The 26,223-nt window shown below is 40.1% G+C and overlaps 3 protein-coding genes across 5 annotated transcripts; 1 reads left to right on the top strand and 2 right to left on the bottom strand.

The window, feature by feature from the left end:
- Window positions 1-1,368: 1,368 nt before the first annotated feature.
- acbd3 (acyl-Coenzyme A binding domain containing 3) lies at window positions 1,369-10,874 on the bottom strand. Of its 2 annotated transcripts, none has more exons than XM_085431840.1 (8): window positions 10,471-10,874; window positions 8,945-9,086; window positions 8,583-8,723; window positions 8,164-8,322; window positions 7,742-7,916; window positions 6,759-7,002; window positions 5,900-6,187; window positions 1,369-3,852 (listed from the first exon to the last, which is right to left on the bottom strand). In XM_085431840.1, the coding sequence occupies exons 1-8, from the start codon at window positions 10,736-10,738 to the stop codon at window positions 3,638-3,640; spliced, it is 1,632 nt and encodes a 543-aa protein (XP_085287966.1). In that variant the 5' UTR covers window positions 10,739-10,874; the 3' UTR covers window positions 1,369-3,637. The 2 variants fall into 2 exon arrangements, with proteins under 2 accessions (XP_085287966.1, XP_085287967.1); XM_085431841.1 differs by having other exon boundaries at window positions 5,900-6,184.
- Window positions 10,875-14,280: 3,406 nt separating this feature from the next.
- Window positions 14,281-15,797, top strand: mixl1 (Mix paired-like homeobox). The gene is made up of 4 exons (XM_085433548.1): window positions 14,281-14,406; window positions 14,528-14,748; window positions 14,921-15,047; window positions 15,217-15,797. Exons 1-4 carry the CDS (start codon window positions 14,310-14,312, stop codon window positions 15,795-15,797), a joined length of 1,026 nt encoding a protein of 341 aa, XP_085289674.1. The 5' UTR covers window positions 14,281-14,309.
- Window positions 15,798-15,929: 132 nt separating this feature from the next.
- lin9 (lin-9 DREAM MuvB core complex component) lies at window positions 15,930-25,722 on the bottom strand. 2 transcript variants are annotated; one of them, XM_085431837.1, is made up of 15 exons: window positions 25,405-25,722; window positions 24,237-24,269; window positions 23,866-23,957; window positions 22,767-22,880; window positions 21,620-21,750; window positions 21,320-21,445; window positions 21,054-21,211; window positions 19,726-19,859; window positions 19,451-19,579; window positions 18,987-19,088; window positions 18,816-18,896; window positions 18,593-18,718; window positions 18,249-18,434; window positions 17,888-17,985; window positions 15,930-16,914 (listed from the first exon to the last, which is right to left on the bottom strand). In XM_085431837.1, exons 1-15 carry the CDS (start codon window positions 25,433-25,435, stop codon window positions 16,809-16,811), a joined length of 1,647 nt encoding a protein of 548 aa, XP_085287963.1. In that variant the 5' UTR covers window positions 25,436-25,722; the 3' UTR covers window positions 15,930-16,808. The 2 variants fall into 2 exon arrangements, with proteins under 2 accessions (XP_085287963.1, XP_085287964.1); XM_085431838.1 differs by lacking the exon at window positions 25,405-25,722 and adding an exon at window positions 24,654-24,720.
- Window positions 25,723-26,223: the final 501 nt, after the last annotated feature.

Raw genomic sequence — 26,223 nt, 5'->3', positions numbered from 1 at the left:
ACCCTAACCCTGACTTTACATAAGTACATTAACCCCCCCCCCCCCCCCAATAAATAAATAAATAACTGTCGAACACAAACATTCATTTTATTAATTTATTATTTTCGTTTTTCTGCAACTGAAAAAAAATGCCATCCATAAATTCAAAATTTGAGTCAGCTTAAATGGTCTTAGCATTTTAAGCTAGTACCTGTCACACTAATTTTGAATATGTCGAGATTGTCAGACACAAATGTAATTATATGTATTTTATAATTTCTAGAGTTTATTTCAATTTCTTACATTTTTAGCTATTTTGAGTTAGTAAGTCTCGGATCGTTTCTCAGTTTCTCATATTCATGAAAGTCATCAAGTCAAAAATCATAGCGTTAACAAAATGATATGTAGGTAGCGTAGTCTGGATACTTTGAGGTAGTCATGTTATTTTCTTGCTATTTCGCTAATGTTTCTCTTGTCTGTTGCACATTTATTTTTAAAGGGGAATTTGCCCACAGTTATTACAGAGCAAACAGACATAAGTTTTTTTCATACCATTTAAAATAACCTCATGGTAACACATTCTCTGAACACTTGTCTGTAATTTATGACCTCAGTGTGTGCACATGGCATGTTTGTCCAGCTCCTCTGTTCACCATCTGACATTCCCATATCTGCTCTTTAAATTCCTCACAGCGCTTTTCAAGGGCACACCATCCCCTCAACTCACTTTTAAAATTAACAGGCCACAAGTTCAGTGGATGAAGTCCTGTCTCTGCTCCGTAGCTATTAATGCGCCCCCTGGTGTCTTTTAGTGAATACTGCAACTCCCAGCATAGTTGCAAGCATTCCTGTCACTTTCACCGTTTTCTCATTACTCAATATGTTCTATGTGGCAATAGTTTAGTAGCACGTTGCTCAATATTTGCATGTGAAATGTTGGATTTATGCCCCCACCGCTCTGAATATTGAGACACCCCACATACACAGAAAACACAAAGTTAAGTGGATTGTTCTCTCAGGCATGAGCAATATCCGCATTTGTCCTTCCCTCAGCACAAATTGTGTTTGACAGGAAAGCAGCGTGAGGATGACACATTTACTACTGGTGGAAAAAGGAACAAGCCTGACAGTGGCGTGTTGTTCCAAGGCCATTTTTTGGTGTCCTCACATTTCCCGTATCCTCTGTTTGTTTAAAATACAAATCTTCTCGCCACTTAACTACTGGGAGGCAAGACCCATGAGCTTGTGTCGCTGCAAATCAAGCACATGGGTAATCAACTGTGAGTGAACCAGCACTGTCTTCTTATTAAATGAGTTACATCCACTTGTGCTTTTTCTGCTGACGCCTTGGTGCTATAGAAACCAGAGCAAGCAGCAATAAGCAGACAATTATAGAGATGAAGATACGTTTAATCAAGATTAAATATATGCCCAAAAAGATCTTGCAAATCATAAGAGATCCAAACATTAAAACCATACAAAAAAAATGAAATTTTATGTTAAGGGAGTCTCGTACTTTCTACAAGTTTTGGACTTTCATTCGGGGTAAAATGCACGTGTCATACTACAGTGCATTCATTCGCAAAAAACCCACAGCCTTCTTCCACATTTAAAAACCCATACATAAACATCATTTATAGAATTATTTACATACAAGGCTTAAACATCTCAAATCAAACCCTTTGATGAGCCACGAACAAAAAAAAAACAAACAAAAAAAAAAAAAAAAAAAACACATCACATTTGAGGTTACGGGGACTTTCTTGACGTTTACGGCTTGTGTGAGCCGCAAGTAGTGACATTCTGTTGCACAAATCATTGAATGGATTTGGAGGCAGGAGTCATTAAATAATGATGCTCTGCAAACACTGGAGGGTTAACTGGCTTGCAAGATACTCCGCCTCTGTCTTTAAAGTTGCTTTGCATTTACACACACCCACACACACACACAAAAAAAAAAACTAAAGTGTGATAAAGTGAAATCAAATGTCCTCGATGCCCACTTGCCATATTCGACAATCACTTTGATTCAGAGAGCACAGTTCATACAGCAATTCTCACAACGCACTCAGATGTTGGGTACATATGTCATGCGTAGCTGAAGAACAGAATGAATCTAAATTACATTTTCAATAATAATAAAAAAAACATTTAAATGTTAGTAAGCAACAGTGTCACGCAGAACACAATTCTAATCAGCTCTTTTTTCCTTTTTATTTTTTTAATTCATAATGTTTGAGATGACAACTCAAAGAGGAAGAAAGGAAAAAAGTAGACAAAACAGAGTTTTGTGTTATGAATTTTCTACACAGATGTAACAGTGTGTTATGACCTAAAAAAAAAAAAAAAAAAAAAAGGATGGTTAGTTGAGTTTATTGTCACGTGCGTGTCAGAGCTCTGAACAGGAAAACAGGAATGATAAAACAAATCCCCCTGCTAACATTGACAACACAAGCTCTTTCTTTTTTGTGAGTCTTTAATTAACAAGTGGTGAACAACACATATGATAAGGGACTGTCAACAAGCAACTTTTTTCTTTTGTAAAAACTCAAACGGAAAAACATTTGTGGGAGAACGGAAATTACTCCTACACCGATTTGACTTTTACACTTCTTACACTGTGACGCTTCTGCAGCCGATAAGGCTCACAGCCATAAATTACCATGTGAATGATGTTTTGCACACCCTCCTTCAACACCCATGTTACTGAATGACTTCTTGCCGGTCCTTCATAAATGATGCAAGTTTAAAAAGACACACACTGCTGTTGTAACCTGACTCTCGAAATAAGTATAAGAAACAGAACGTTTGCGAGAAGAAGATGAAAAAGACCACTCGTTCCACTTCACAATCCTCTCAGATCTTCATACAGGTACGGTGGCTTTGTGACAACAAAAAGGATGAGCAGGTTTGAGAACCCGGGCTGTTTAAATGAGTGAGAACACAATTGGCAAAGACCAGACGATCTCTGAGTAAAAGGCATAGTGTTATGAAGCACATCTTTAATAATAAATTGATTTCTAACATTGTCCTCTGTGTACTTTTGGGATAAACAACCACCTTTTCCACTCAAAAGCAAACAAACAAACAAACAGAAAAAGAAAAGAAAGAAAGGGAAACAGGCTCGTGGAGCCGCCAAGTTTCCATTTGTGGTTATGATAGCATCACTTGGAGCACAAGCAGCCACAACGCCACCGTGTTGGACAGTGCTGGGCCGGGCTTTGGTGACTTAAGTGGAGCCCAGGGGAGGAAACTGGTGAAATATATCATGAGAGCAAAGTCCTACAGCTTGGTGTGAATGCAGCAAGGACAGGTGGTGAATATACAACGGGTATACGCACTCCTCTTCCAAGGGCTCGATAACGGGATCTAGCATGGGTGCATCTTGGGTCACGCGTACACATACAGTAAATACATATTAGTCGAGTCTCCAGACTACGACTCCAGATGTGTCTCTTTGTCTCCCTCTGGTGGTTTAATCCAGAATTAATCTGGTAGTTTCCTCCTTCACACACACGCACACATACACACAAATACAGGCTGCCTTCACACAAATCTTCACCCTCCCCCCCCTCACAAACACACACACGCGTACATACATATATTTATATATACGAACATACACACTCCTTGGCTCCCCTTGTGTCTGTATTCAGGCTTATCTGGTGTAGTAGACTCTGTAGTAAACACTCTTGGAGCGCCAGAGTGAATAGGAGTTGTCGAACTTGAGCAGGTAGACTCCGCGACCTGGGTACTGGTGGCTGCCGGCGTACACCTCCTCATGACAGTCCCTCCGGTAAACCGGTACAATCTCATCCACCTGAGGCTTCCCTGCCTCCTTCTTGGCCTTCTCTTCCTCACTGGTTGGCTCGCCTGCAGGTAAAAAAAAAACAAAACATAAACAAAAACACAAAAACAAAACAAAAACAAAAAAAAACCACCAATGCATTATTTGCGCAAACAAAAATACATTTTGTGCTGTATGATTTTTGCATTACATTCCAAGAAATGAGCCCAACAGTGGGTATTCCTTACAGGTTAGTGTGAGAGGTAAAGAAAACACTAGAACTTAAAGGTGACAAAGCATCCAAACATTTAATTGGACTGTGAGAACAGCACAATATCAATATTATTTAAAAAAGTGAATGTTGTTCAATAATTTGACTGCCAGTATTCAGTCATATGCTTTCCTTTATATGACAAAAGATAGGCAGGACTTTTGTTACAATGGCAAGAGTCAGTGGATAATTAATTATAAGTGTAGGATAAGAATAAAATATTAATGGAAAACTAGTTACTAATCTCTCAAACGGGCTTATAACTGAAGCCACAGAAATAAAGCACAAGACAACACTAATTAGAGCATTGACAGCCTTCATGCAGACTTTGTGTGTACATGTACAGAAGTGCATGAGCATCATGACAGACACTTTTTTTTTTTAATTTCTTAGCAAATATTTTATTTTCCCAGTAGTTTTATAACAAATAACTTGGCACTAAGTGATATAATCGCATGTCTCTCGTTCTGTGGACCGACTCCACCGTTCTGTTGTGCAGAGGGCAGCAGTAGGCTACGTTCACACTGCAGGTCTTAATGCTCAATTCCGATTTTTTGATCAAATCCAATTTTTTTTGTCTGCTTGTTCACATTACAAATAAAATGTGACCGCAAACGCGCTCTAGTGTGAACCCTCAAAGCGGCCCGCATGCGCAAAAGAAGACGTCACACACAACGCCCTCTGTTTAGATCCAGACCAAACAGTATTATTTGACTGATGGCCCTTAATATAAAGACTTGTTTCGGGTCTTACGTTTCCCAATTTTGCTTTAAGTTATAAAGCTATTTTGTTATTTACATATGGCCTAATAATGATCCTTATTGCTGTTTTAGAGAGGAGCGGTGCTTCAAAGGATAGTTACAGATTTCTGTCAGAATCTGCAGATTATACAGTACGAATAAAATGTTCACGTTTTTCCAATGCTGTCTTCCCAACAGTTTCACTAACATCTACACGGGATGGCCACGAAGCATTCGCGATGTCTTATCGGGCGCTTCTCCAGCGCTGATACTTGGCGTCTGTCTTGTGTCAGTGACGTAAAAGACGGATTTAATGCAACATGACCATTCAAACAGCAGTCGCTTTCTGAAACATCAGATATGTCTCGCATTCAGTACCACATACGAAAGTGACCCAGATCGGATTTGAAAATATTGGATTTGTGCCGTTCACACTGTCATACCATGATCGGATATGGGTCAAAAAAGTCCAATTTGATGCGCTTTCGCATGCAGTGTGAACGTAGCCGTAGTGTCACACACAGTTAACCAGTTCTCAGCTTATTCTGATATGACAAGCATTTGAACTGACGGTAGTTCTCTTAAGCAAAAGGATGACCACCATCGCCAGCTACAGTCCAAGATACTGGAACTGGAGCACCATTAACGGTGGGACAAAGTGCTTTTTGGAGAGGGATGATCAACCTGACCAACAAGCCAATCAGCAGGGAAAATACAGGAGGGGAACAGTCAGGGCTAACTGGTTAGAGGCAACTAAACTTTCAAAATAAGAGTTTAAGTGTTGCCACTAGTAAAACTATATAAATATAATTCACTATTTAAATTCCCTATATATTATATATAAAAACCAAAAACAGCTGTACGGCTTATACCCAACAGTGAAAGGAAACAGTCACAGTAGTGGTTGACACAGCCGCCTAACCCTGGTTCGATCCTGGGGGGAGAACAAATCATTGTAGGGGTTGTATGGGGGCATCCAGCATGAATAATTAACCAAACCAATCATGGTATGATTAAGTGAGAAGCCTCAAGGCTGTAATGCATAACTGCTGTTTACATAATAATAAGGAATGTGTTTAAGTACAGCAAGTAAAAAAAAAAAAAAAAAAAAACTACCCTCACCTTCATCATCTTCATCCTCTTCACTGGACTCTGACACGTGCACGCTGACTGAAGCAGAGGCTGCGTCCGTCCACTCGAAGAAGACCCCAAAGCCGATGTCGTAATAGTCTGTAGCAAACTCCCAGAACAGGTACGAGCCGTCTTCATGAGTGGGAACACGCACCGTCACCACCTCGCCGCGCCCCACCGTGATCACGCTGTCTGCGTCCTGACGGATTTTCTCCTTGAAGTCCTTGATCTGTGGCCGTGTCCACATGGAAGGAGCAGCTATGACTGGTGGGGATTCTGCTGCAATCAAAAGGAAAGAGAAGACATTATCTATTTTCTACCAGATTTCTTACAAAACAAACAGTGCATTCCCTAATAAGCGATTCCCTTCCAGCATATACAGACCGAATCCCAAACAAGCTCAACTTGGAGGAAACCTGTGTGTCTCAGAACGATCAGAGAAAACCAGAATCCATGTGCATAATAGCAAAGATTTGTTTTTGCAGGCACAGCTACCCCAGCTTTATTTATCATTCCACTGAACAGGAAGAAGGAAGTCATTTGGAAAGGGATATGTGTTTTGGATTCACACCAAGGACTTTTGCATATCTACTGTGATGTCTTTTACTCCTGTAAGCGGAATATGTGACTGGAGGAAACCTAAACCAACACATTATTGTGTATCACTTGTTCCAGCTCTTCTGCCCTCCAGGTTACATCAACAAGGGCACAGCAGATAAGCATCAGGTTTCAAGCTTGGCAGACCGCTTCACTGCTCTGACAGAGAGCTTACCCTGTCTGACCCCTAGTCATTAGCCGCTCCAATATTTCATGCTTTTATTTTGAGATGGATATAGAGCAGCCCACCAACCTAATAAAGGTCCATTCTCTGAGACCTCTTCTGCCGGTTCAGGCTCTGGCTCCCGATCCATACTTTCTGAGTAAGAGTCTGACTGGCCTCCATTGATTGTTGGAGCTTCTTCTCCAGTCTGTGGTGAAGCAGCACACAATGGTCCGGCTGAGGATGCGGGGATGGGTTCACCTGTGTGGAAGCTGCTAGATTCTAGGGTGCCCTGCACCATTGAATCAGACTGCTGCTGCTTCTGTAAGGCCGCCTAGGATGAGAAAGAGAAACCAACAATCTAGTTTCACCAGGGCTGTGTTAGGGTTGGATAAGATTATTAACAATTAAATTTCCATCTTCTGGCAACATCCTATACATCTCGAAAACCGAAGGGTCTGTTTTTCAGCTTTGCTGCATACGAGTAGACCTAGGGCTAGACTTTTGAACAACTGATTTGCTCAGGGATTTTTCATCTTAGTCTTTGTTTGAGGTTTTTGTTTACCACACCTGGCTGTTAAAAATGGTATAAAATAAAGTAATTCAAGTCAAAAGGTTTAAAACATTTTTGGCTATTTTTCAATAACTCCTTTGCAATTTAACAGTTCACTTGAGCTGGAAGGACTCTAAAGGGAGGCCGATGTCTTACAGGAAGGTTTTATGCATCAGTCAGGATATTAAAGAGGACATGAATAAAGGTGTGTGCTGTCAAGACATATACCACCCAGTTTGGAAGGCTAATTATTAGCAAGGGATTTCTACACTAAATCTATCCTAGATAATACAGCTGCTAGGCTCTGACACACATTCCTTTCAGTCAGATAATGAAGAGTTAATTAAGGGACTAATCTCAGGGGTCAACTGATCAGATTGAATTTGGGGCCAAAGAAAGACCTGCAGGCAATCCTTCTAATCTATTCTAAGTACTCCCACATTAACTGCAAATCCTATATATTGAACAATAAAACTCAATCAGTGAAAAGTCTATGTTATGTTGAGATTCTGCATCCTACCTGTTGCTGGGCCAGCTGGACCTGGTAGAGCTGCTGCATGTACTGCTGATAGTGCTGCTCCTGCAGCTGACGGATGAGGCTCATCTGCTGCTCAGGGCTGTTTGGGTACTGCTGAGCAGCATACTGTTGGAACTGCACCGCTGTCTGCGCATTTAATGCTGCCATTATCTGTTGTCTGGTTACATTAAAATGAATGACAATGGAAATGCAGGAAAACAACAGGAAGTCAGACAGATTTGTAGTGAGATTTTCATCTTTGGGCCAAGTGTCAGCACAGGACTAACCCTTGTTTTCGGTCTCACAAAATACGTGGAAATAAAAAGTGATTTAAAAAAAAAAAAAAAAGCATACAGATTTAAATACAAAAGGAGAGGAATGCTTATATATAAAATTAAAAAAGAAACAACAAACACCACACATACTTCTGCTGCTCAATCCGTAGCCTCTCCTCTTCTGCCTGCCTCCTTTCTTCTTCCTCTCTTCTAAGCCTTTCCTCCTCCTCAAGCCTCCGTCTCTCTTCCTCCAGCCTCTGTCGCTCCCTTTCTTCCTCTTCCCGCCTTAGACGCTCTTCTTCTTCTCTCCTGAAGAAGAGAATTGAATGATTTAAATAATGTAAATGGATACAAATGCATAATTTACATGCAAACAAAAGCCCAAACTGTGAAATATACATGAATATCACGACATTCTAACAAGGTCAAATACTGTATAACCTATCCACCCAAACTAACCACAGCTTTCCAGCTTTTCTAGATAAATAGAGAGCAAATTGAGGTAGAAACTAAATTTAAGACACACTAGCAGATTAATGTCCCTTGGACAAAGAAGCTGATCCTCCCACCTTTTCCTCTCCTGCTCCTCCCTTTCGATCTTGTGTGATGTGACGTATGGGGCAAAGAGGTTACAGCATTTGTTAAGTAGCTTGACAAACTCCACCATGGCATCGTCCTTCTCCATGTTACCCAGTGAAGCCCACTCTTTCCTGCACACAGGTCAAGGTGTAGACAATAATAGGTGCATTATTTTTTTAAAATTTCATTCTGAACAGGATGATTTTCACCCATTGTCTGAATCCATTTCAAACTGTTAATGAGTAAAAATGCACGAGTGTGTATTTCCTGATACAAAGCAAAAATCACTGAGATGTCCACTACAATCCAAAGGTCACATGCATGAACACACACACACACAAGCTGGTGTTACCTGCGGTCGTTGCCCAGGACATCAAAGAAGCCGACCTCTGGTGAAGCATCGGGATTGTAAGGACCGAGTAACACCTGTTTGTGCAGAGCCACCAATCGAAGCTTCTCCTCATAGGTCGGGTGGAAGGCCTTTCCATCTTTATCTGAAGGCAGCAAAGTGGAAGCAATGAGTTTGCAGGCAATCCTGTTAATGTCCACCTGCAGTGAATACTACAGTGCAGCTTGTGTGCACAACAAGGTAGTAAAAACTCCCACGTACAGGAGTGTTATGTTCTTGTGCCAAGACTGTAAAGCGCAGATAATTACTCCTAACTGTGCTCTCCCACTCTAAACTTTTCAAGCTTCTTTGTGGTTAAAATCATTAAGAATGAAACACTGAGATGACATTAGTCATACCTAAAGCTTGATTTAAGGTGAGGCAAAAGGGAGATTTAGGCAGCTGAGTTGAGCAAGTTGAGCAAGTAGACCTAACCCTGTCTGACACACTGACAAGGATACAAAGCCCAGATTACTATCACACAGAGTGGCAGCCAGGCCCCGACCTGTTTGCACAGTCATCACAAGTGTTCTGCCATAATACAAACAGCACAAATGCCCAGTGTTCAATGCAGCTTACACTTGTGTACGATGACTGGAAAGTATGGACACAGTATTTTGCAGGATTTGTGGCTTTTTGTAAAGCAGACATATAGAACTAGCTAGAATGGTCAGGCTGCAGAATATAGCCACACATATCACAATTTCTTTTCCAATTATTCAACTACTTAGGGTATTTCAATATGCTTTAAATCCACCCCAGCATGTCCAGAAGGCCTAAAAATGGCTCCCAGAGCACACATAAAAGTAGTACTACAAGTAGTAGCAACATAGGAGTGATATGAAAGGGCAGGTGTAAAAACAGTCAAGCCGTCACATAAACCCCCTCATAGACTGAAAACGTGGTTAACTGCTTTTAGGGGCGGCGAGCTAAAACTATGCAGCAGTTGTATCCTCAGAATAATAATTCCTCCAGCACAGCAGGAACTTGTCATTGAGTACTTTGGGAGGAAAAATCTTTGAGGGCAGCTGCCACCTGATGCAGTCCCGCTTCAGTCACAGCAGAGGGAGAGCGTGTTTAAAAGCTCCTGAACACATCCCAGAACAAGCTGTCATTCAATTGGAATGGAAATCTTCCTCGTTTGGTGGAGGAAGCATGCATAGAAATATGCAAACTGGTAATAAGTATAGTCACTCCTCTTTGGTGCAAAGACAAAAACCCAGAAAGGAGACAACAGTGGCAAATCAGCTGACACAAAGGGGCCACTCACAAGTGCCGTGGTTGTTTTACCCTTTAACGGCCAGCAGCGTTAGATACTAGTTAGCCGTGAAGCTAATGTAACACCGAGGCTGACAGCAGTAGCACCAGTCCCGGTGGTGACAGCTAGCAGCTAATGCTAGCAACCTGCTAGCCTGAACCAGCGAGCGCCACACTTTAAACTGTTCGAGCAGCTTTCTCACCGCTTGGGGATTGAAACAAACATGAAGTACCTTTAAAAAATTTAAGGGCCATTCCGTACAGCTCCAGCAGAGGAAAGCCCCATTTCCTCTCTATCGCACATTTGGCAGTCTCTCCATCTTCGCCTTCAGCGCCGCCCGGCTTATCTGTGCTGGGTTCCGTGGGTATGGACTCCGGTTCTTCGGCCTGGCTCTGCTCGCCCTCCGGGTCCGGAGTGAGGGTGAGGCCATCGATGGAAACTTCGAGCCGGCTAGAAGTAGCGCTGTCGAGGTCGCCGCTCTGAACCTCTGTCGCCATCATGTAGACTGTCAGCTGAAGCAGCCACGTACCTACTTCCGTTTTAATCTAGCGGAAGTTCCGGTTGTTTTCTCTCCCCTCACCGATGTAAATAATGACGAGGTCTTACCAACAGATAAAAAGACTTGCCCAAAAACAAACAACCCCCCCCCCCCCCCAGCATTTTATTAACCGTCACGTACACTAACGGACACATATAAAAATTAACATGTATTTTAAAATATGCAATGGATAAATTGTCTTTTTTTTTAATCGATTTTCCATGTTTTCCATATAACGATTTTATAAGCTTATGCTTCTTCCTGCTCCTTTTTGAACATGAAGGTTATTTGTAGTTGTGGTTGCTCGTTTTCCTTTTGTTTTGCTTTGTTTATTTGTCTCTTTTAATTCTATGTTGTTGTACTTTTTCAACATGTTCAAAATAAAGATACAATCTATCAATGTCAATAACCGGTATGATCATCCCTATTCTTCAACACATTTTGAACTCACTTTGTCAAGCTTTCTTGGAATGTCTTTAAAAAGTCTTTGGGAATAGTTCTCCAGGCTTCTTGAGGAACATTCAGATCTCTTCTTTGGATGTGAGGAGCTATCCGGGTATGCTTTTTAGTGCACTGGCAGTGTGTTTGGGATCATCATGCTGAAAAAGCCATTGCCAATCGGATGCTTCCCAGTTTTGTTTTGTTTTTTAGTTTTCAAAACACACTGCACACCATGCTGGAATATGCCATATTTTCGGTTAATAGTTCTTTGGGAATAGTGCAATAATACTTGACTTAGGGGCCTTTTTATTATGTTGGAATGATTCACAGGTCAGTGTAAAGTGACTTAACAAACAAACAAAAAGAACTATCCCCCTGAAAATGATCAGTTACAAGGACTGGACAGAAAATTAATGAAAAAGCAGGCAATGTCCAAAGAAAAACTTTAAAAAACCTTCATAAAGCCTGGAGAACTATATATACTATGCTATACTAATGTCCCCGATGTTTTATTTGTAATTAGCTAATGATGGTTGCTGCATTTGCCCAGGTGAGGTACATTGACAGTAAGACTTGGCCTAAGCTTTGGATAATACTTATGCACATTTTGAATGAGCACATGCTCGCCAGCTCCTTAAATTATCCTTCAAATACACAAATATTGTACTGAAATACATTATAACAAGGGCCCATTAGACAGGTGACATTTTAACACATTGCTGAAAACCTGTGAGAATACTTTGCCTGTCTGTCTGCAGGGTAAATGTATAGTGGCCTGGCCCAGGTGTGAACTTGCTTTTGTTTGGGGGCTACAGGAGCAGCAGTATTAATCCCCCACAAGAATTTAGTCCAGTGTTTGCTTGTAGTCCAGCCTGATAACTACATCTTATCAGTATCAATCAAATTAGATCTGCTTTTTAATCTAATTACAGTGCCCAGTGTCTGTCATAGGCTGCCAAACTAAACAAACTATATAACATACCACAACAGCTAAGGTAAAGCTGCAAGGAATTTTCATGCAGTTGCTGTACTAGGTTAGCATTTTTAATCTACCATGGCTTGTCATCACAAATCAATGCAAAACAAACAAACAAACAAACAAACAAAAAACCAATAACAATAAATAAATAAATTGTCCATGCTATGATCTCCAGGTCCATCAGAAGAATGTCACAAAACATCAAGAACTTGAGGACCCAGATTTTTAGCATAGCAATCTGGTCTGTGCACAAGGGGCAATACCCCATTAGGGCCCCCAGACAAAGCACCCTATGAACTGTGAATGCTTTAGCCAACAAGCAAATCCTATTTGAACAAAAGTAAGTGTCGAAGTACAGAGATCAAAAAGGTTAAGATTACCGTTACGCCGCGGAAACAAAAAAAGACACACATTAAATATGCACACACAAGTAAACATGGACTTAAAATGATCAAAGTACATTTAAAAAAGGGAGCAGAGCATGTGTTATGTCAGCGTCCCCTGGTGGTCCGTCATTGTTGCAGATGTTCATTAATAAAGGACCCTGCACCTCCATCAAGAGTACGGATTAACATATGAAGAATCACCTAAAATTTTGGCCTGTCAAGGAGTGTTGTAGGTACTCCCCAAGAGTAAACAATGCATGCTCTATTTTAAACGCTGACAAACACATTGCCAAATTTGCACTACACTCCCCAGATGACTTAACCCAGTAAGCTCTGTATCCTGTAAAATCTGTGAGAGGAAATATTGCAAGGAATCTGGAAATTGTTGCATTGTCAGATCATAGCATAGTGCAGAATTCAATCTGCAGGCAAAAAAGTGGAGCATGAGGCACAAAATTGTTTAGTCTGTCTTTGGGGAGGGAGGGCTTCCTGACCTCTTGACCCAATCCCCCCTCTGAATCAAACGGAGGTGACATATTCAATAAGACCTGCCCGCTCCCAAGTACTTTTTAACCGTGGTTTGTGTATTGAAATCCACTTTGTTGACACTGATAAGGCTCAGGAGGCATCATTTCCCACAAAGTAAGGCTTGTGTGAGGGGGCAAGTCATGGAAAATCTATGCTTTCTTTTACCTCCAAACATAGCTTATAACCTTCCTGACAGATGTGGACAATTCAATATTTTGTCAGTTATTAGGGTTTAAAAGGTTTTTAAAAAAAACAAAAAAAACAAACAAACTTGAAAAAGCCCCACAGTCTGTGGTTACATCATCTGATAACATGCAAAGGCTTAATGACTTGAGAGTTCACAACATTCTAGAAGGACTCCTTAAGGTTGAGATCAGGGCTCTATACTTGGACTAAAGGTCTGTTGCAGAACTGGTTGTTCTTACTGTCACTGAAGCAAAACTAATGCCACATATAACAGCAAATTCACTTCAATGAAGTTTACTGCCAGGAAAATTCTTCAATAGCAGTTATAGATGGCAATAAATGTTTTGCCATCTAACAAAAGGGTTTTTATATGGTGTAAGAAGTCATCCTTTTAACAGTCGTTTCTGCAGTTTCAGATTTTATTGACAGCTTTGTTTTGTTTTTGTTGTTGTTGGTTTTTAGGCTTTGGGATACTCTGGGATGCTGGCATGATGCAGAATAACCTGTATAAAGAGCCAGTCTTGTTGGGTATACATAATTATTAAATCATGCCCTGTTTTGAGTTAGATTAATAATAATAAAAACCTAATGCTTGCGCTTATATCTGTTTTCTCACAGCGTCCTGGTATAGTCCTTTGAACTCCTCCACCTTTTTTGGGAAATTGCCGTTTCCGTCTTTCTCCCTTTGAAGGCTGAGGGTCCATTATTGCTTCATCCATGCCAAAGCGGATAAATGTTTTCTCTGCCGATGTGTATTGAGCGTGCAGATTCCATTAAAACTCCTTTAAACAGACCTGCGGCCGGACCATCGTTCCAGGTGTGATTGCTTCACACCTCTGCTGGCCCGCAGACGTCTGAAGTTGCTGCACGGCCGCTGCAGTGCCGGTCGGCCCCGATGGCAGACCCATTCACACATCTAGACAGCTTTACCTTTGATCACAGGAGGATTTAAATCCGGCGAGCGCACGGATCTCAAGCTCAGTCAGTCAGTCACCGGGGATAAAGCGGAAAGGATGTCTGCAGTTCAGGGGAATATGCGCGTCGGGGAGGCGAACCAGTTCCACATGTATCACGAAGGGCCTCTGCAGATGAACAACGCCGTGAATCCAGGTTGGTGGCTCTGGGATCATTAACCCCAACAAAAAGTTAATTTTCAAATACCGGCCTAACAGCTGCATCAGAGCTCAACTTACGCAATGATAACTAAATTGCGCCTGCGTCTTCTTTTCAGAATGTGGACCTCCGGACGGTGGAAACTACTTCAACCCCGCAAATCCTGTTCCCAGGGCGGACAAATGCGTGGCAATGCTGACCCACAGGAGAAAGAGGACCAATTTCACCCAACAGCAAATCAAGGTGCTGGAGAAAGTTTACAACGACACTAAATATCCCGACATCTTCCTACGGGAGAGACTGGAGGCTCTGACTGGGCTGCCGGAGTCCAGAATTCAGGTGAAGTCCGGTTTAAACGCCACACTTTGTTGAATTGGTTGATTTATTTTGCATGGTCAAAGGGCAAACACAGTCACTTAAGATCACAGGAAACTCTCGCTACTCCACACTTGTGGTAAAATTGGATTTATGGAGTGGTAAGATGTGAATTAACGGATTTCCAAAATTGTAGGTGTGGTTTCAGAACAGAAGGGCCAAGTCTCGTCGCCAGGTTAGCTCATCAACGTCCACAAAGGTCAGCAGCACGCCAGCAGCTGGTCCCTTTATCCAAGTCCAGAACAGGATGGCTCCGGAAAAAGGTAGCTATTAGCTTTACTCACTAGTTTTGTGGTCACATCCTCACTCTAACATCAGGTCAAGCCTGCTCAGTGTCACTCATTGTAGTTTTAACTTCAAGTTTGTGGCTTCTTTTTTCTACATTCTAAAACATGTTGCTTAGTTTTGTTTTTTTTCCCCTCTCCATTGCAGTTTGTGACAATCTTCACAGTGCTGAAGTACATCAGATGGGTGGTTTTGGACTAGAGGAAAGTTTCAGGTCTACAGTGCACCTACAAGGCATCGAGGACACCCACAGGAACACTCTTCCAAGCAAACCCAGCAGCTACGCCCAAGCATCTGCCTCCCGCATCTATGACAAGGAGGGCGCCAGAATGAATCCAGAACACATGCAGCGACACAAGCAGAGTGCTGGCACTTCGAGCTGCAGCGTCCCTCTCTATCCCAGGAGAGAGCACCAGACAAACATGGACGCCAACATGACCCACAGCCAAGCTCCAAAAGTTTTGGTGGAGTATGACAATTTCCCACCAAACAAAACCATTGGACCAGAGATGAAAGTTGTGATTCCTCCCATCCCAATGCAGAACCCCTTCAGCACACCATCATCATCTAAGGACAACAGATGCCAAATGCAGTATCCGCAGGCGAGGGCCAGCGGGGACAGGTTCGATCACTTTTCCCAGATCCCCGCCAGAAAGATGCAGGACTTCTCCGACTCGGATTCTGATTGGGAAAATGAAGCAATGGCAAACTTCAGTGGCTTTATGTGATGCATTACAAAAGCTACATGTATCATAAGAGGTGTGAGAGTGTATTTATTTTAAAACTATATATAAAAAAAAAAAGACATTTGTTTTGTATGAATTTGTTTGTTTGTTAATAAATAAAACAAAGCCAAAACCTGCTTTTCAATATTATGTTTAATATAAAAAGACAAACATTTATATACAACTGCCCGGGGGCACTCTCATATACAACTTTACAAAAACTGAAAAAAAGGAGAATCTCTAGGAAAGAACTGTTGATGGGGTTTAAAGGTCAGTGATGCAGACTTAGTGTGGGGGGTGTTGCAGCAACAGCCGATGTAAAATATGGAAACACTTAAGATCAAAACCCCAGAGTTCTCCTTTATAAAAAAATACTGAAAAAAAAAAAAAAAAAACTCTTCAGTGCGCACAAAATTACAAAAGCCATTTCAGAATACACAGCAGAAAGGCTGACAATATTCCTAATAATCAGATATTGTACAATTATCTACAATAACTTTTTAATTATAAAACATTCCTTCGCGTTCCCCTGTACTTATCATTAAAGGAGCAACAGAACACACAACTTAGAGGGAAACATCAGAAATAGCAAAATATTGTTGCATAACCATACACACCTACTCAAAAATAAATAAATACGGGCAATAAAAACTGTTAAAACCTTATGTTTGGCACGTGAAACCAAATAAATAACAGTTTTAATATTTTGGAAATGTGGAGCGTGGCAAAAAGCTTTAAGACTCTTTCGGGTTTGTGTTCATTCAGTTGGGTGCACAAACATTTTGATACAACAAAAGCTTGTGGGTAAAATATTCAGCATTCTTCTCTCCATTCCGATCAAAACTTGAGGAAATCTGGGAAGAACTCAAATTGAAGATCCACAGCATCGACATGAGCCTTCTTTGTAGTCTTTTAACAGTCCAGGTAAAAGCACCATTTCACAAGACAAACATGGATATACCACACTTCCGTGTGTGTACATGCACCTGTGCGTGGGCGGGACGATGCAGGTACTCAGACTGCATTGGTGTTGTTGGCAGCGAATGCATGCAAATTGCCCAGCTGACTAAGGCCACTCTGGATGTGTGCCACATGGATCTCAACGTTATTCTGGAAGCAACTGGAAATGCAGAAAAATAACCAAAGTTATGAAGAACAGTTAACAACGGAACAACCAGGTGGTCCTGCAACATCAGCAACTTTTGCTTGTTCAGCAAATGTATGAACCACTAAACAGATTGCAGATAATTGTAATTTGTTATTTCATCATATATCTTAGAAAGGAAAAAAATATTTTAGCATCCACCAATAAGCAAATGATACAACAAACAACACCATAACACATCAAAATTATTTTGGAAATTTCAGAATACATGTTGTATTAGTTAAAATAAAGTGTGTATAAAAAGAATAGCCTCGCTTTGAAATTGACAGGTCACTGCCTACATTATAAACAAACTTTGCAGCTAGCTAAAACAAACCAATTTTAGTAAATTAATTATTGTAAAAGAACTGCAGCCCTCCTCAGTTCTGCTCTCTTACTCTGACTTTTACTTTGTAATTGCTCTGAATAGTCTCCACAGTCTAGACTCTGTGATCAGTTCAGCTAGGGTTCCCATGCTGCTCGGCACAGCCAACAACCTGCCCGGTTCTCCACATGTCCTGCCATACACTCAACATCCCACCCTGTTCAGCTCTGCTGTAAATATTTTGATCTAACCAAATGCCCTAAATAGTTATCTGTCAATCACATGCAGCTAGCTCTGGCTCATTTTACATTATCATTCACATCAAAGTGTGTAAATGTTGTGTGTTGCTCAGCAACATGCAGCAGTTTGCATAGACTTCAGTGGGAATCAAAATGACTCCAGTAAAACTAATGAGAAAGTTATTTATTTTTATACCACATAGCTGCACTATCCTATTTTAGGAAAAGCCATGAAATATGAGATTATACTGTTTTAACAGTTACACTATTTTGGGAGTTTTGAGATTCACAGATAATAAAGGAGAAAAATATTCAGTTTTGTCTTAAAAACAGTCATTCTTGCTCTTTTGTTAGAAATGGATGGAAACACTATTTGGTCCTTTACCTGAGGTTGGAGGGATCAATCGATGCTTTGATGTCATTGAGAGAGTCTGTTAGAGATTTAAACTCAAATGAATTCAGATCCCCACCATCTGCCAAACACTGAGACAAGCCAGGAGAATGAATGATTAACAGGTAATCAAATCAGAAGTCATGGATGTATTATATTATATTTACTGATTAATTGATAAAACATATATTGTATTATATACTTGAAGTTCAACATTTCTTAACAAATTACTGCTGCGAAGCTCTAAATTTTTGCATTGAATTTCAAACAAATTGTTTTCTTGCACACAGAGTGTGACATCCTAACATCCTCTCCTATCATCCTGACACACTTGTGATAAAAATACATCTTCTACCTTGATCTGTAGGAGCAGAGCAGTGAGACGGGAGATGAGGTGTGTGAGGCTGGGATTTGCCACACTCTGCTGCCCATCCTTCATGGCGTTGATGCGCATTTGCACCATCTGCTGGGCCTCTTCTTCACTACGCCTCCGCAGCTCTGTGGGATGGTCTGCTGGAACCATGCCCTGATCAGGAGCGAGCTGGAAAGATGTACACTGATGTTTAACACAAGGCTCTCTTACTCATTTGTTTCCTTACTCGTTCCTGACTAACAAGAAAAAAAAAAAAACATGCTAGAATTATCAGATACTGCAATAAAATATTTCAAGTTTAAGTGTAAGCGTGCCTTTTCACTTACTTCACAGCAGTACTGCTGAACTTCATGAAGAACCTTGTTCAGATCTTTATTTAGCTGCTCCAGCTCAAGCACGGTGGTAGCATATCGCTTCTGGAAGTCCAGATCAATAGGCATCGAGTATGACTTCTGAACACAAAACAAAAACATAGCTGAGGTAAGCTTGATGTGGATATTTCAGAAGCATTTAACATGTTTTAAAGTAACTTAACTATAATGACTTTACCAGCTTCTCAGCTTCTGTATTCATTTCTTTCAAGTGCTTGATGTGCTCTTTCTTGATCATGAGGATTTTGGACAGTCTTGTCTAATAATGGACAGAAAAACAAGACAAAGCATTAGAACTACATTGAAGGACGTCACCTTTTTAGTTTTCAATTTGACAGGAATTCCTTACCACTTGGACCAGGAAATTGACAGGAAATCCTCCCAGTGTATCTCCTTCAGCACCGGGCAGTTTGTTCCTCCATGGTGACTGGGTGATAAGAGGGTCATTGTCCTGTTGTTTAAAAAAAGGCCAGTTAGATCAACAATCTTCATTTGAAATCTGTTTTTAGATGGGCAAACAGATACACAGCTGTGAAAAAGGTGTCCGGCAAAGGTTTCACTGGCTTTTTTACAGAGGAATCAGCTTCTAAGGGGGAATTAAGTGATTGCGCCACTAGCCCACCTTGGAATTCTTCAGTCTACCCACTGATTAGCATTAATGTATAAAACGTATAGTGTATAGTAGGCCAAACAAAGCAGTTATTTGAAAACAACAAAAAAAAAAAAAGAAAAAAAAAAAGAAAAAACAAAACTCGAATATGGCCAAACGTGTCAGCAAATCAACAAATGGTAGTAAATGTAGTTTCAGAATACCATATGGACAGGAGTGGTAGCAGAGGGATAGGGCCCTCTAGGCGGAGTCATGAGGCTTTGCATATAGCGTGCTGACCGATGCTTCTGGGCAAAGGCTGAAATGGGCATGGTCTCATTAGGTTCATTGCTCTGGAAAAGAAAATTACAATAAGATGGTTAATAATATGACCTGTGAAATTCCTACGATACAGCTATTGGCATTTCTTCTTCTTCTCCTGTGTGGCAAAATCACACTGAGAGTGAAGCTTTTATGAGAGTTAAGTTAAAGTGTTTACCAGGACTTCATAATCAGGCACAGTGTGAGTTCCCAGGCCAGTGCGGTCAAAGGTGACACGATAGGTGGCGGCACTGGTGTCTACTGCATCAATCTGCCCTGTGAACAGCCCATCATGGAGTCCTCGGAGACGAGCTGTAGAACAAAGATAAATGCACTTGATTTAAACCTGAATAAATAAATAACAAATAAATTAATTATTCACATATGGAGTCTGATACAGCCTACACCACACCATTAAAAGGATCTGACTTTTTACGAGTACAGATTCATTTGGTGTCTGAAATAGCCAAGTAGACGCTTTGCTATTTGTCCATCCAAAGATGTTATTGGCTTGATTTCTTGGTCCTTTAATTGTCCATAGTTTTGATCAAATTCAACTCCAGTACCATATTTTAAAATGATTGATTTGTTCACTGTCTTGTGCTCTTATTGTTCAACTTTCTCTTTTTTTTTTTTTTTTTGTGTCCCGTTTGGATCTTTAGCCATCAGAATTGTTGTTTTAAGGCCAAGAAAGATGCCAAGCGGATTTATTTTACCAAGTGGATCATCATGGCCTTGCCATATTGGTCCATTTGATTGACCTTTATTATAATTATGAATTTATTTTATTTTCAGTTGCTACAAACGGGACAGACATGACTGGGGGATAGGACAGGGAGAAAGAATGAAAGAAAGAGGGAGAGAAAGAAAACCAAAGGGGAGAAGAGACGGTGAGAAGGGGGGGGGTCACCTGTATGGAGAAAAAAAAAACAGTATTTGTTAGGAAAGACTGCAGTCCTTCAACTTTGAAGGAATTTAGCAATTCCTTGTTTATGCTCGCCAATAAAGTCAACTGATAAAGCAACAGAGTGTAGACAATCCTTCAAATATGCGTTGCTATACTACAAAAGATCTGTACAATCACCACAATTTCAAGGTGGGCACCTCAAATTAGCATATGGACACACGTTTTGTTTCATAGAAAATAACGTTTCTATGAAACGTCATCTCATCACAGTCGAGCTAACCATTGATCTTTTGGATACAAAAATCATTCAACTTGACCTTTGAGGGATCCGTTTTCATTTGTTCCATAATTAGCATATTAATTCTTAAATCATGACCAAACCTGTGTTTTGTGAGGTAAATCACAGTAAAACTGCTCTAATTAGGTCATCCTTAAGTTCTCCCCAAAAATGGCTGATAGATCAGGGGACAGATAAAATAACTTCTCTATCTCTTAAGTTCAATTCCGTGAATATATCTTTTGAAAGTGCAAAGCAGAAAAATGTAAAATGCAACACTGCAGCTCATTTGAAAATCTTGCGCTCACTTCAGTCATCTTACCGGTGACTTTGGTTCCTATGATGAGAGGCAGAGGGATTTCATCAGGAAGATCTTTGCAGTTTGACACGTCAGTTAGTTTTCTTTGCTGCAGCAGCCGCATTTTCTGCCGTTTCTGCCTCAATGCTGTTCGCTCTTCAGCAAAGAATGCAGATGAACACCTTGAAGGGACAAAAGAGCACAGCAATGTAATGCCAGTTCTTTTTATCCTGACACATCAAGTCCATAAGGAAACTGTTCCATACACTTATGTAAAAATCACAGCGTACCGTCGAGGTTTCCCCATCAACCTCCTTATTGTACCCCACTCAACTCTGGTTAGCTTTCTTGTTTTCAGGTTGGGGAAAGTCTCCTTAAGACACAGGCAGAACTCATTGTCACCCTCGAAAAGAGGCCTGGAAGAAAGAGAAGCAACAGTAACAGTTTTATAATTACCAATTTGCTTTTGACTAACATGATAAGCTGAATTAAGACCAGTTATGCGTGGGTAACTTATTTTTTTATCTCATTTATTTATGTGTACTCATCAGGGAACAAAAATAAATAAATAAATAAAAATCAGACTTTACCTGTCAATATTGGAATAAAACCATTCATAGATGCACCATTTGTGAGCTTTGGGCAGTTTCAGCAGGTTTCTTAATCTCAGCCCTATTTTCTGGGAAGCCTTCTTATCTGGTGTCACGATGTTAGAAAATTTCTGTGAGGAAAACCATTAAAACAACAGTCATTTCATAAACAACAATATGGTAGGCATTTTAAAGAACTCCTTTGGAAAGGGTTACATTAGACAAATCATATTCTGTTATGCTGTAGAGATATGATGAACTTATTCAATCTCAGGCACACCAACTTTGTCAGAAAGCATAACCTTTGAAACTCACATTACCCCGCAAGGAGCCTTTTTAAAAAATTCTAGTTTAGATTTTATATATTTGTGTGTGTATATGCGTATGTTTATTCATATACACATATGGATATCCAAAGTTAAACTCTATCTTATTCTTTTGGCTATTGATTGATTTTTATGTTAAATTTAAGTTATTAGCTATAATTTGGACTCACATTTTATCTTATTTTAATGTTGACATGATGTTCAACTCTTTGAAGACACTCGTACCAAAAACAGGTCAGGTATAAACAGATAGCTTTTGGACCAAAACAAACCTCAAACAAAGTTGAACTTTTATACTACGAAAACTTTCAAACACCCAAGTGTAATATATCTCGTCACAAGTAATCCAAGTGGATGAGCACTTTTCAAAGTCAAAAGTCAAAGTCAAAGTCAACTTTATTTGTCAATTCTGCCACATGTACAGGACATACAGAGAATAGAAATTTCGTTACTCTCAAACCCTAGATGAAATTGCAAATGAACATTTAAATATAAGAGAGTGAATAAAAAATGCAAATAAAATAATTAAAAAGTAAAAATTTAAATAAATACAATACAATTTAACAAGAAAGCTATGCAATATACAATATACAGGTAAGGGTAAATGACATTGAGTGTAAACCAGGCAGAGTAGTGCAAATAGGCAAATAGTGCACTATTTTCACACACAATTTACTTTACTTTTAATCTTGGGCCTCGTAAACTGTACAGGTGACACAATTATCTTAAAGTTTAATATGAACAGTGCTAACTGGAGCATTACCAGGAAAATGTATTAACTGCAATATATACGTGATCGTAAGGAAGAATGCAATCATTACCTGTGGTGTGGTGGTGACTCTCTGGCTCCTCCGTGGAGATCTGGACGGAAGACGCTGCTGCGGTGGCTCATCTTCATCTCGAAACAAACGGCTCCGCTTCGAGCTCCGTGTAGGCTGCAAGAACAATGTAAATTCAAAATATTACCAACAATCTATAAATAACATTGTGGCATTCTCCATATTAGGCGTCTATTAGCAGTAGAAATTCTGGCATGTTGCGTTATAAATAGCCTGGCTAACACAAATGTTACTCTGGGAACTCTCATGTATAATACACAGGTTCTGAAATAATATCTAAGTAAATGTAAAGACCCCCATTCATGCAAAATGAGATGAAATGCATTTTCCTTCCAGTTCCACATCACATTACACTGGCATGAAACAACTTAATGGAGGTAAGAAAATCAACTCCTGAGATGTAAACAGAACTGCAAAAGACTTAACTATGCTGCTAAGATGAGCAAAGGGCAGTAACTATGCATACACTAACGATATATCCATACATTACCATTTTCGGCCATAGCTCTCTCACATAAGATGAAGTGACTTTCTTTCTTTTCATTTTAAGAAGAAATAATTGTGATTTTTTTTAAAAATATCAAACCCTGTATTACTGCATTGTAATAATTAACTTCTTGGTTGCTAAAAGGAAAGAAAAGATACACTGAACTGCTCCCTTATTTCCCAACGGGTCACCACAGTGGATAGTACTTGATCTGGTGCAGCTTTGACATGATTGGTATTCTTTCACTGAAAAATTCCAAAACCGTGGCAAAAAAGTAGCCGGAAATGCATCAGGAGGAATCAATGGTACTGAACAGGCCAATTACAATAGCTGCGGCTTACACTGACACCACATTTAGTTCCGTTTCAGTGGAGGTGTGCGTCATGTCATGCCTTAGGGTTTCATCATAGGGTTTTAGAGGGATTTCCTGTTATGACATAGTTATGGCACAAATTTCCCACTGAAGCATAATTATGGAGTAAGGTGACTATGTTAACCACTATACCATATTTTTCATATTAGTAATTAAAGCAACGTGTGTAACAGATTCTCTTTGTTTTCGAAGTTTTCATTGCTTTCATTGCATTAACTTACCGTGTCCATTGTGACAGAGGAATGCCGTGCCCTGGTGTTGTGAGCTCGAGGGAAGCTGTTTTTCTCATTCAGAGTGTTGGACAAACTGCCCTCTGTGAGAATACCAACATATTTATATACAAGAACACCAAAAACAGTTTTTAAATCAGTAATTATATCTTAACAACCCTATACCAACAGACAAAAATCACATGCAAACAATAACAGGACCATTATGCCATGTAAGCTTGCAATTAGAAACTATTACAGAGCTCTGACCAACGTGATCTGACACAGGTCTAATCGATATAGTGAGGAATTCGAGTCAACGTTTCAGAAGCACCCAGTATATTTGTAAACAGTAAAAAGCATAAATACAAGGGAATCCATACCTTTAAGACTGACGAGTGCCTCTGCTGAGGAACCTGAGGAAGAGAACAATTTAGGCTACATTACTGTAGAGCAGGGGTGCTCAATCCCAGTCCTCGAGAGCTACTGTCCTGCAGCTTTTAGATGCATCCTTGTTCCGACACAGCTGAATCAAATGAATGGCTTGTTATCAGGCCTTTTCCAAACTTGATGGCATGCTGAAGAGGTAATCAAACATTTGATTCAGCTGTGTTGGAGTAGGGATGCATCTAAAAGCTGCAGGACAGTAGCTCTCGAGGACTGGGATTGAGCACCCCTGCTGTAGAGCATTAAAAAGCATAAAAAAGCAACACCACATAGACGAAATCTAAAACGGTGCAACTTTGATAAATATTATTTGCCAGTGTTCTCCTTTTTAAGTTACGAAATGCTCATTTCACCTGTCGCAGAATCAGTAAGATGGTGCTTTAAACCCTGACAGCAGCCAGGCAGGTGAACAGGAATTAAAAATAAAGCTAGCGGACTCGGTTAGGCCTTTACCCCCAACTGGAGCTGTCAGACACGGGTGTAACATCAGCTGTGGGCAATTCGTATCTACACATGAGCCGGACAAGCTAAGCTATGAGCTGTAAAATAACGTTATTTACATTAGGTAAGTTCCCAGAGACCGTTTCAGGTGTAAACAGACAAATGAACTGGCAAGTTTCCCTTCACAAGATCAATAATGATACATAACGCATAACTATAACCAGGGTGAAGGAACGCTAAAAATGATGAAAGTGTCATGGAAAACTAAAATAAATCAATAAAATAGAAAATAAGTCCAGCAAAACAGATAGCTTGTTAGCAGCTAGTGGCGTAGCGGCAGCCTTTTTGTTCCTGCTATACGCGATCTAAGGTTAGCAGACGTTAGCTCGGGGCTAAGCTAACGGTATTTGTTCACCCAGTTGGGCTAGAGTAACTTGTTCAACTCCAACATTAGCCATGGTTAGCCTCTCGTGCTAACAAGCGTTAGCTGACTTAGACCCGGTGTCTGTTTGCGTCTAAAATGAGCTTATGAAGTCCGCGCAGAACCTATAATAGCCATTACATGGTCAGCGATATCGGGTTTTGGCCAGTTATTTATTTTACCACCGCGGGACTGCTGCTTGTTTACAATGCAAAACTCCTTGAATTTGTGTTGTTACTCACTCTCGTCTAACAGCTGGTCCATCTCCGCCATCTTGAATTAGCCGCGCCGCTTTTTCAAAGACCTTGTCAAAATGCATTCTGGGTCGGGACTCTCTCTGGAGGGCGATTTGAGAAATAAAAATCCCGTAATTTGCTTAAATGGTAGCTTAATAACTGCTTCCAGTAGTTTGTTTATCTAAACAAATACATCCACTTTCTACACATCCAACTTTTACATGTTAAATGTGAAGTTAAATCCTTGGGAAATCGTTTCGTATCAAAAACTTGACTCGGAATGGGAGCATAGCAACCAGCCATTGTTTCATACGCCACATCAGTTATCGTTCATTTCTCCTTTACGTTTTAGTCTTTGTTTGGAAAGTGTTGTGTTTGAAATGAAATGTTCTCTCTTGAGTAAATGTATTTATTTTTACCTGCAGTTATACCAAGAAAGATTTTGTTTATACTATACGCAACATAAAACACAGCATATGGGGTACCATTTATCTATTAATTAGTAAATAACCAAATATACGTGAGATTTTTTTCTTAGCTGTGAGGAAAAAGCAGATGAAAAACTAAAAAAATAAATAAATCATTTGTGCAAATATGAGTTTCTAATCTCACAGAAAGTGTAAGTTTCTTCTTCCAATTTTTTCACTTTAGTAAGCTCATAAATTGTTACCATTAAATACAGAAAATCCTGTTGCTGGTTTTTTTTTTGCATATTAACTCTTTATTTTGTTACCCTACAGTGCCAATGGGAAATGAGGCAAGACAGTTTCTACTGCTTAAATCTCCTACCAAAATGAAGCCAAAGCCTGCTTTTTCAGAATCAGA

The sequence above is a fragment of the Copadichromis virginalis genome, linkage group LG15 (genome assembly GCF_057382275.1).
Source record: "Copadichromis virginalis isolate Kocher_CV1m ecotype Utaka linkage group LG15, C_Virginalis_male_GT1.1, whole genome shotgun sequence".
In the NCBI taxonomy this organism is placed as follows: Eukaryota; Metazoa; Chordata; class Actinopteri; order Cichliformes; family Cichlidae; genus Copadichromis; species Copadichromis virginalis.
This window is presented reverse-complemented; position numbering and strand designations above follow the sequence as displayed.

Bases quoted from the DNA above. Each gene is read 5' to 3' on its own strand.
- lin9 (XM_085431837.1), bottom strand. From the start codon at position 25,435: ATGGCGGAGATGGACCAGCTGTTAGACGAGA. The intron at 19,860-21,053 runs GTAAGATGACTG...TTTGTTCTACAG, and splicing joins CATAGGAACCAAAGTCACCG to CTCGTCTCCGAGGACTCCAT. The intron at 17,986-18,248 runs GTAGAAGATGTA...GGCTTGTCTCAG, and splicing joins CTCTGCTCCTACAGATCAAG to TGTTTGGCAGATGGTGGGGA.
- mixl1 (XM_085433548.1), top strand. From the start codon at position 14,310: ATGTCTGCAGTTCAGGGGAATATGCGCGTCGGGGAGGCGAACCAGTTC. The intron at 14,407-14,527 runs GTTGGTGGCTCT...TCTTCTTTTCAG, and splicing joins GAACAACGCCGTGAATCCAG to AATGTGGACCTCCGGACGGT. The intron at 14,749-14,920 runs GTGAAGTCCGGT...CCAAAATTGTAG, and splicing joins TGCCGGAGTCCAGAATTCAG to GTGTGGTTTCAGAACAGAAG.
- acbd3 (XM_085431840.1), bottom strand. From the start codon at position 10,738: ATGATGGCGACAGAGGTTCAGAGCGGCGACCTCGACAGCGCTACTTCT. The intron at 8,323-8,582 runs GTGGGAGGATCA...TCTCTTCTTCAG, and splicing joins GAGGAGCAGGAGAGGAAAAG to GAGAGAAGAAGAAGAGCGTC. The intron at 7,003-7,741 runs GTAGGATGCAGA...TTCTCATCCTAG, and splicing joins TCCAGCTGGCCCAGCAACAG to GCGGCCTTACAGAAGCAGCA.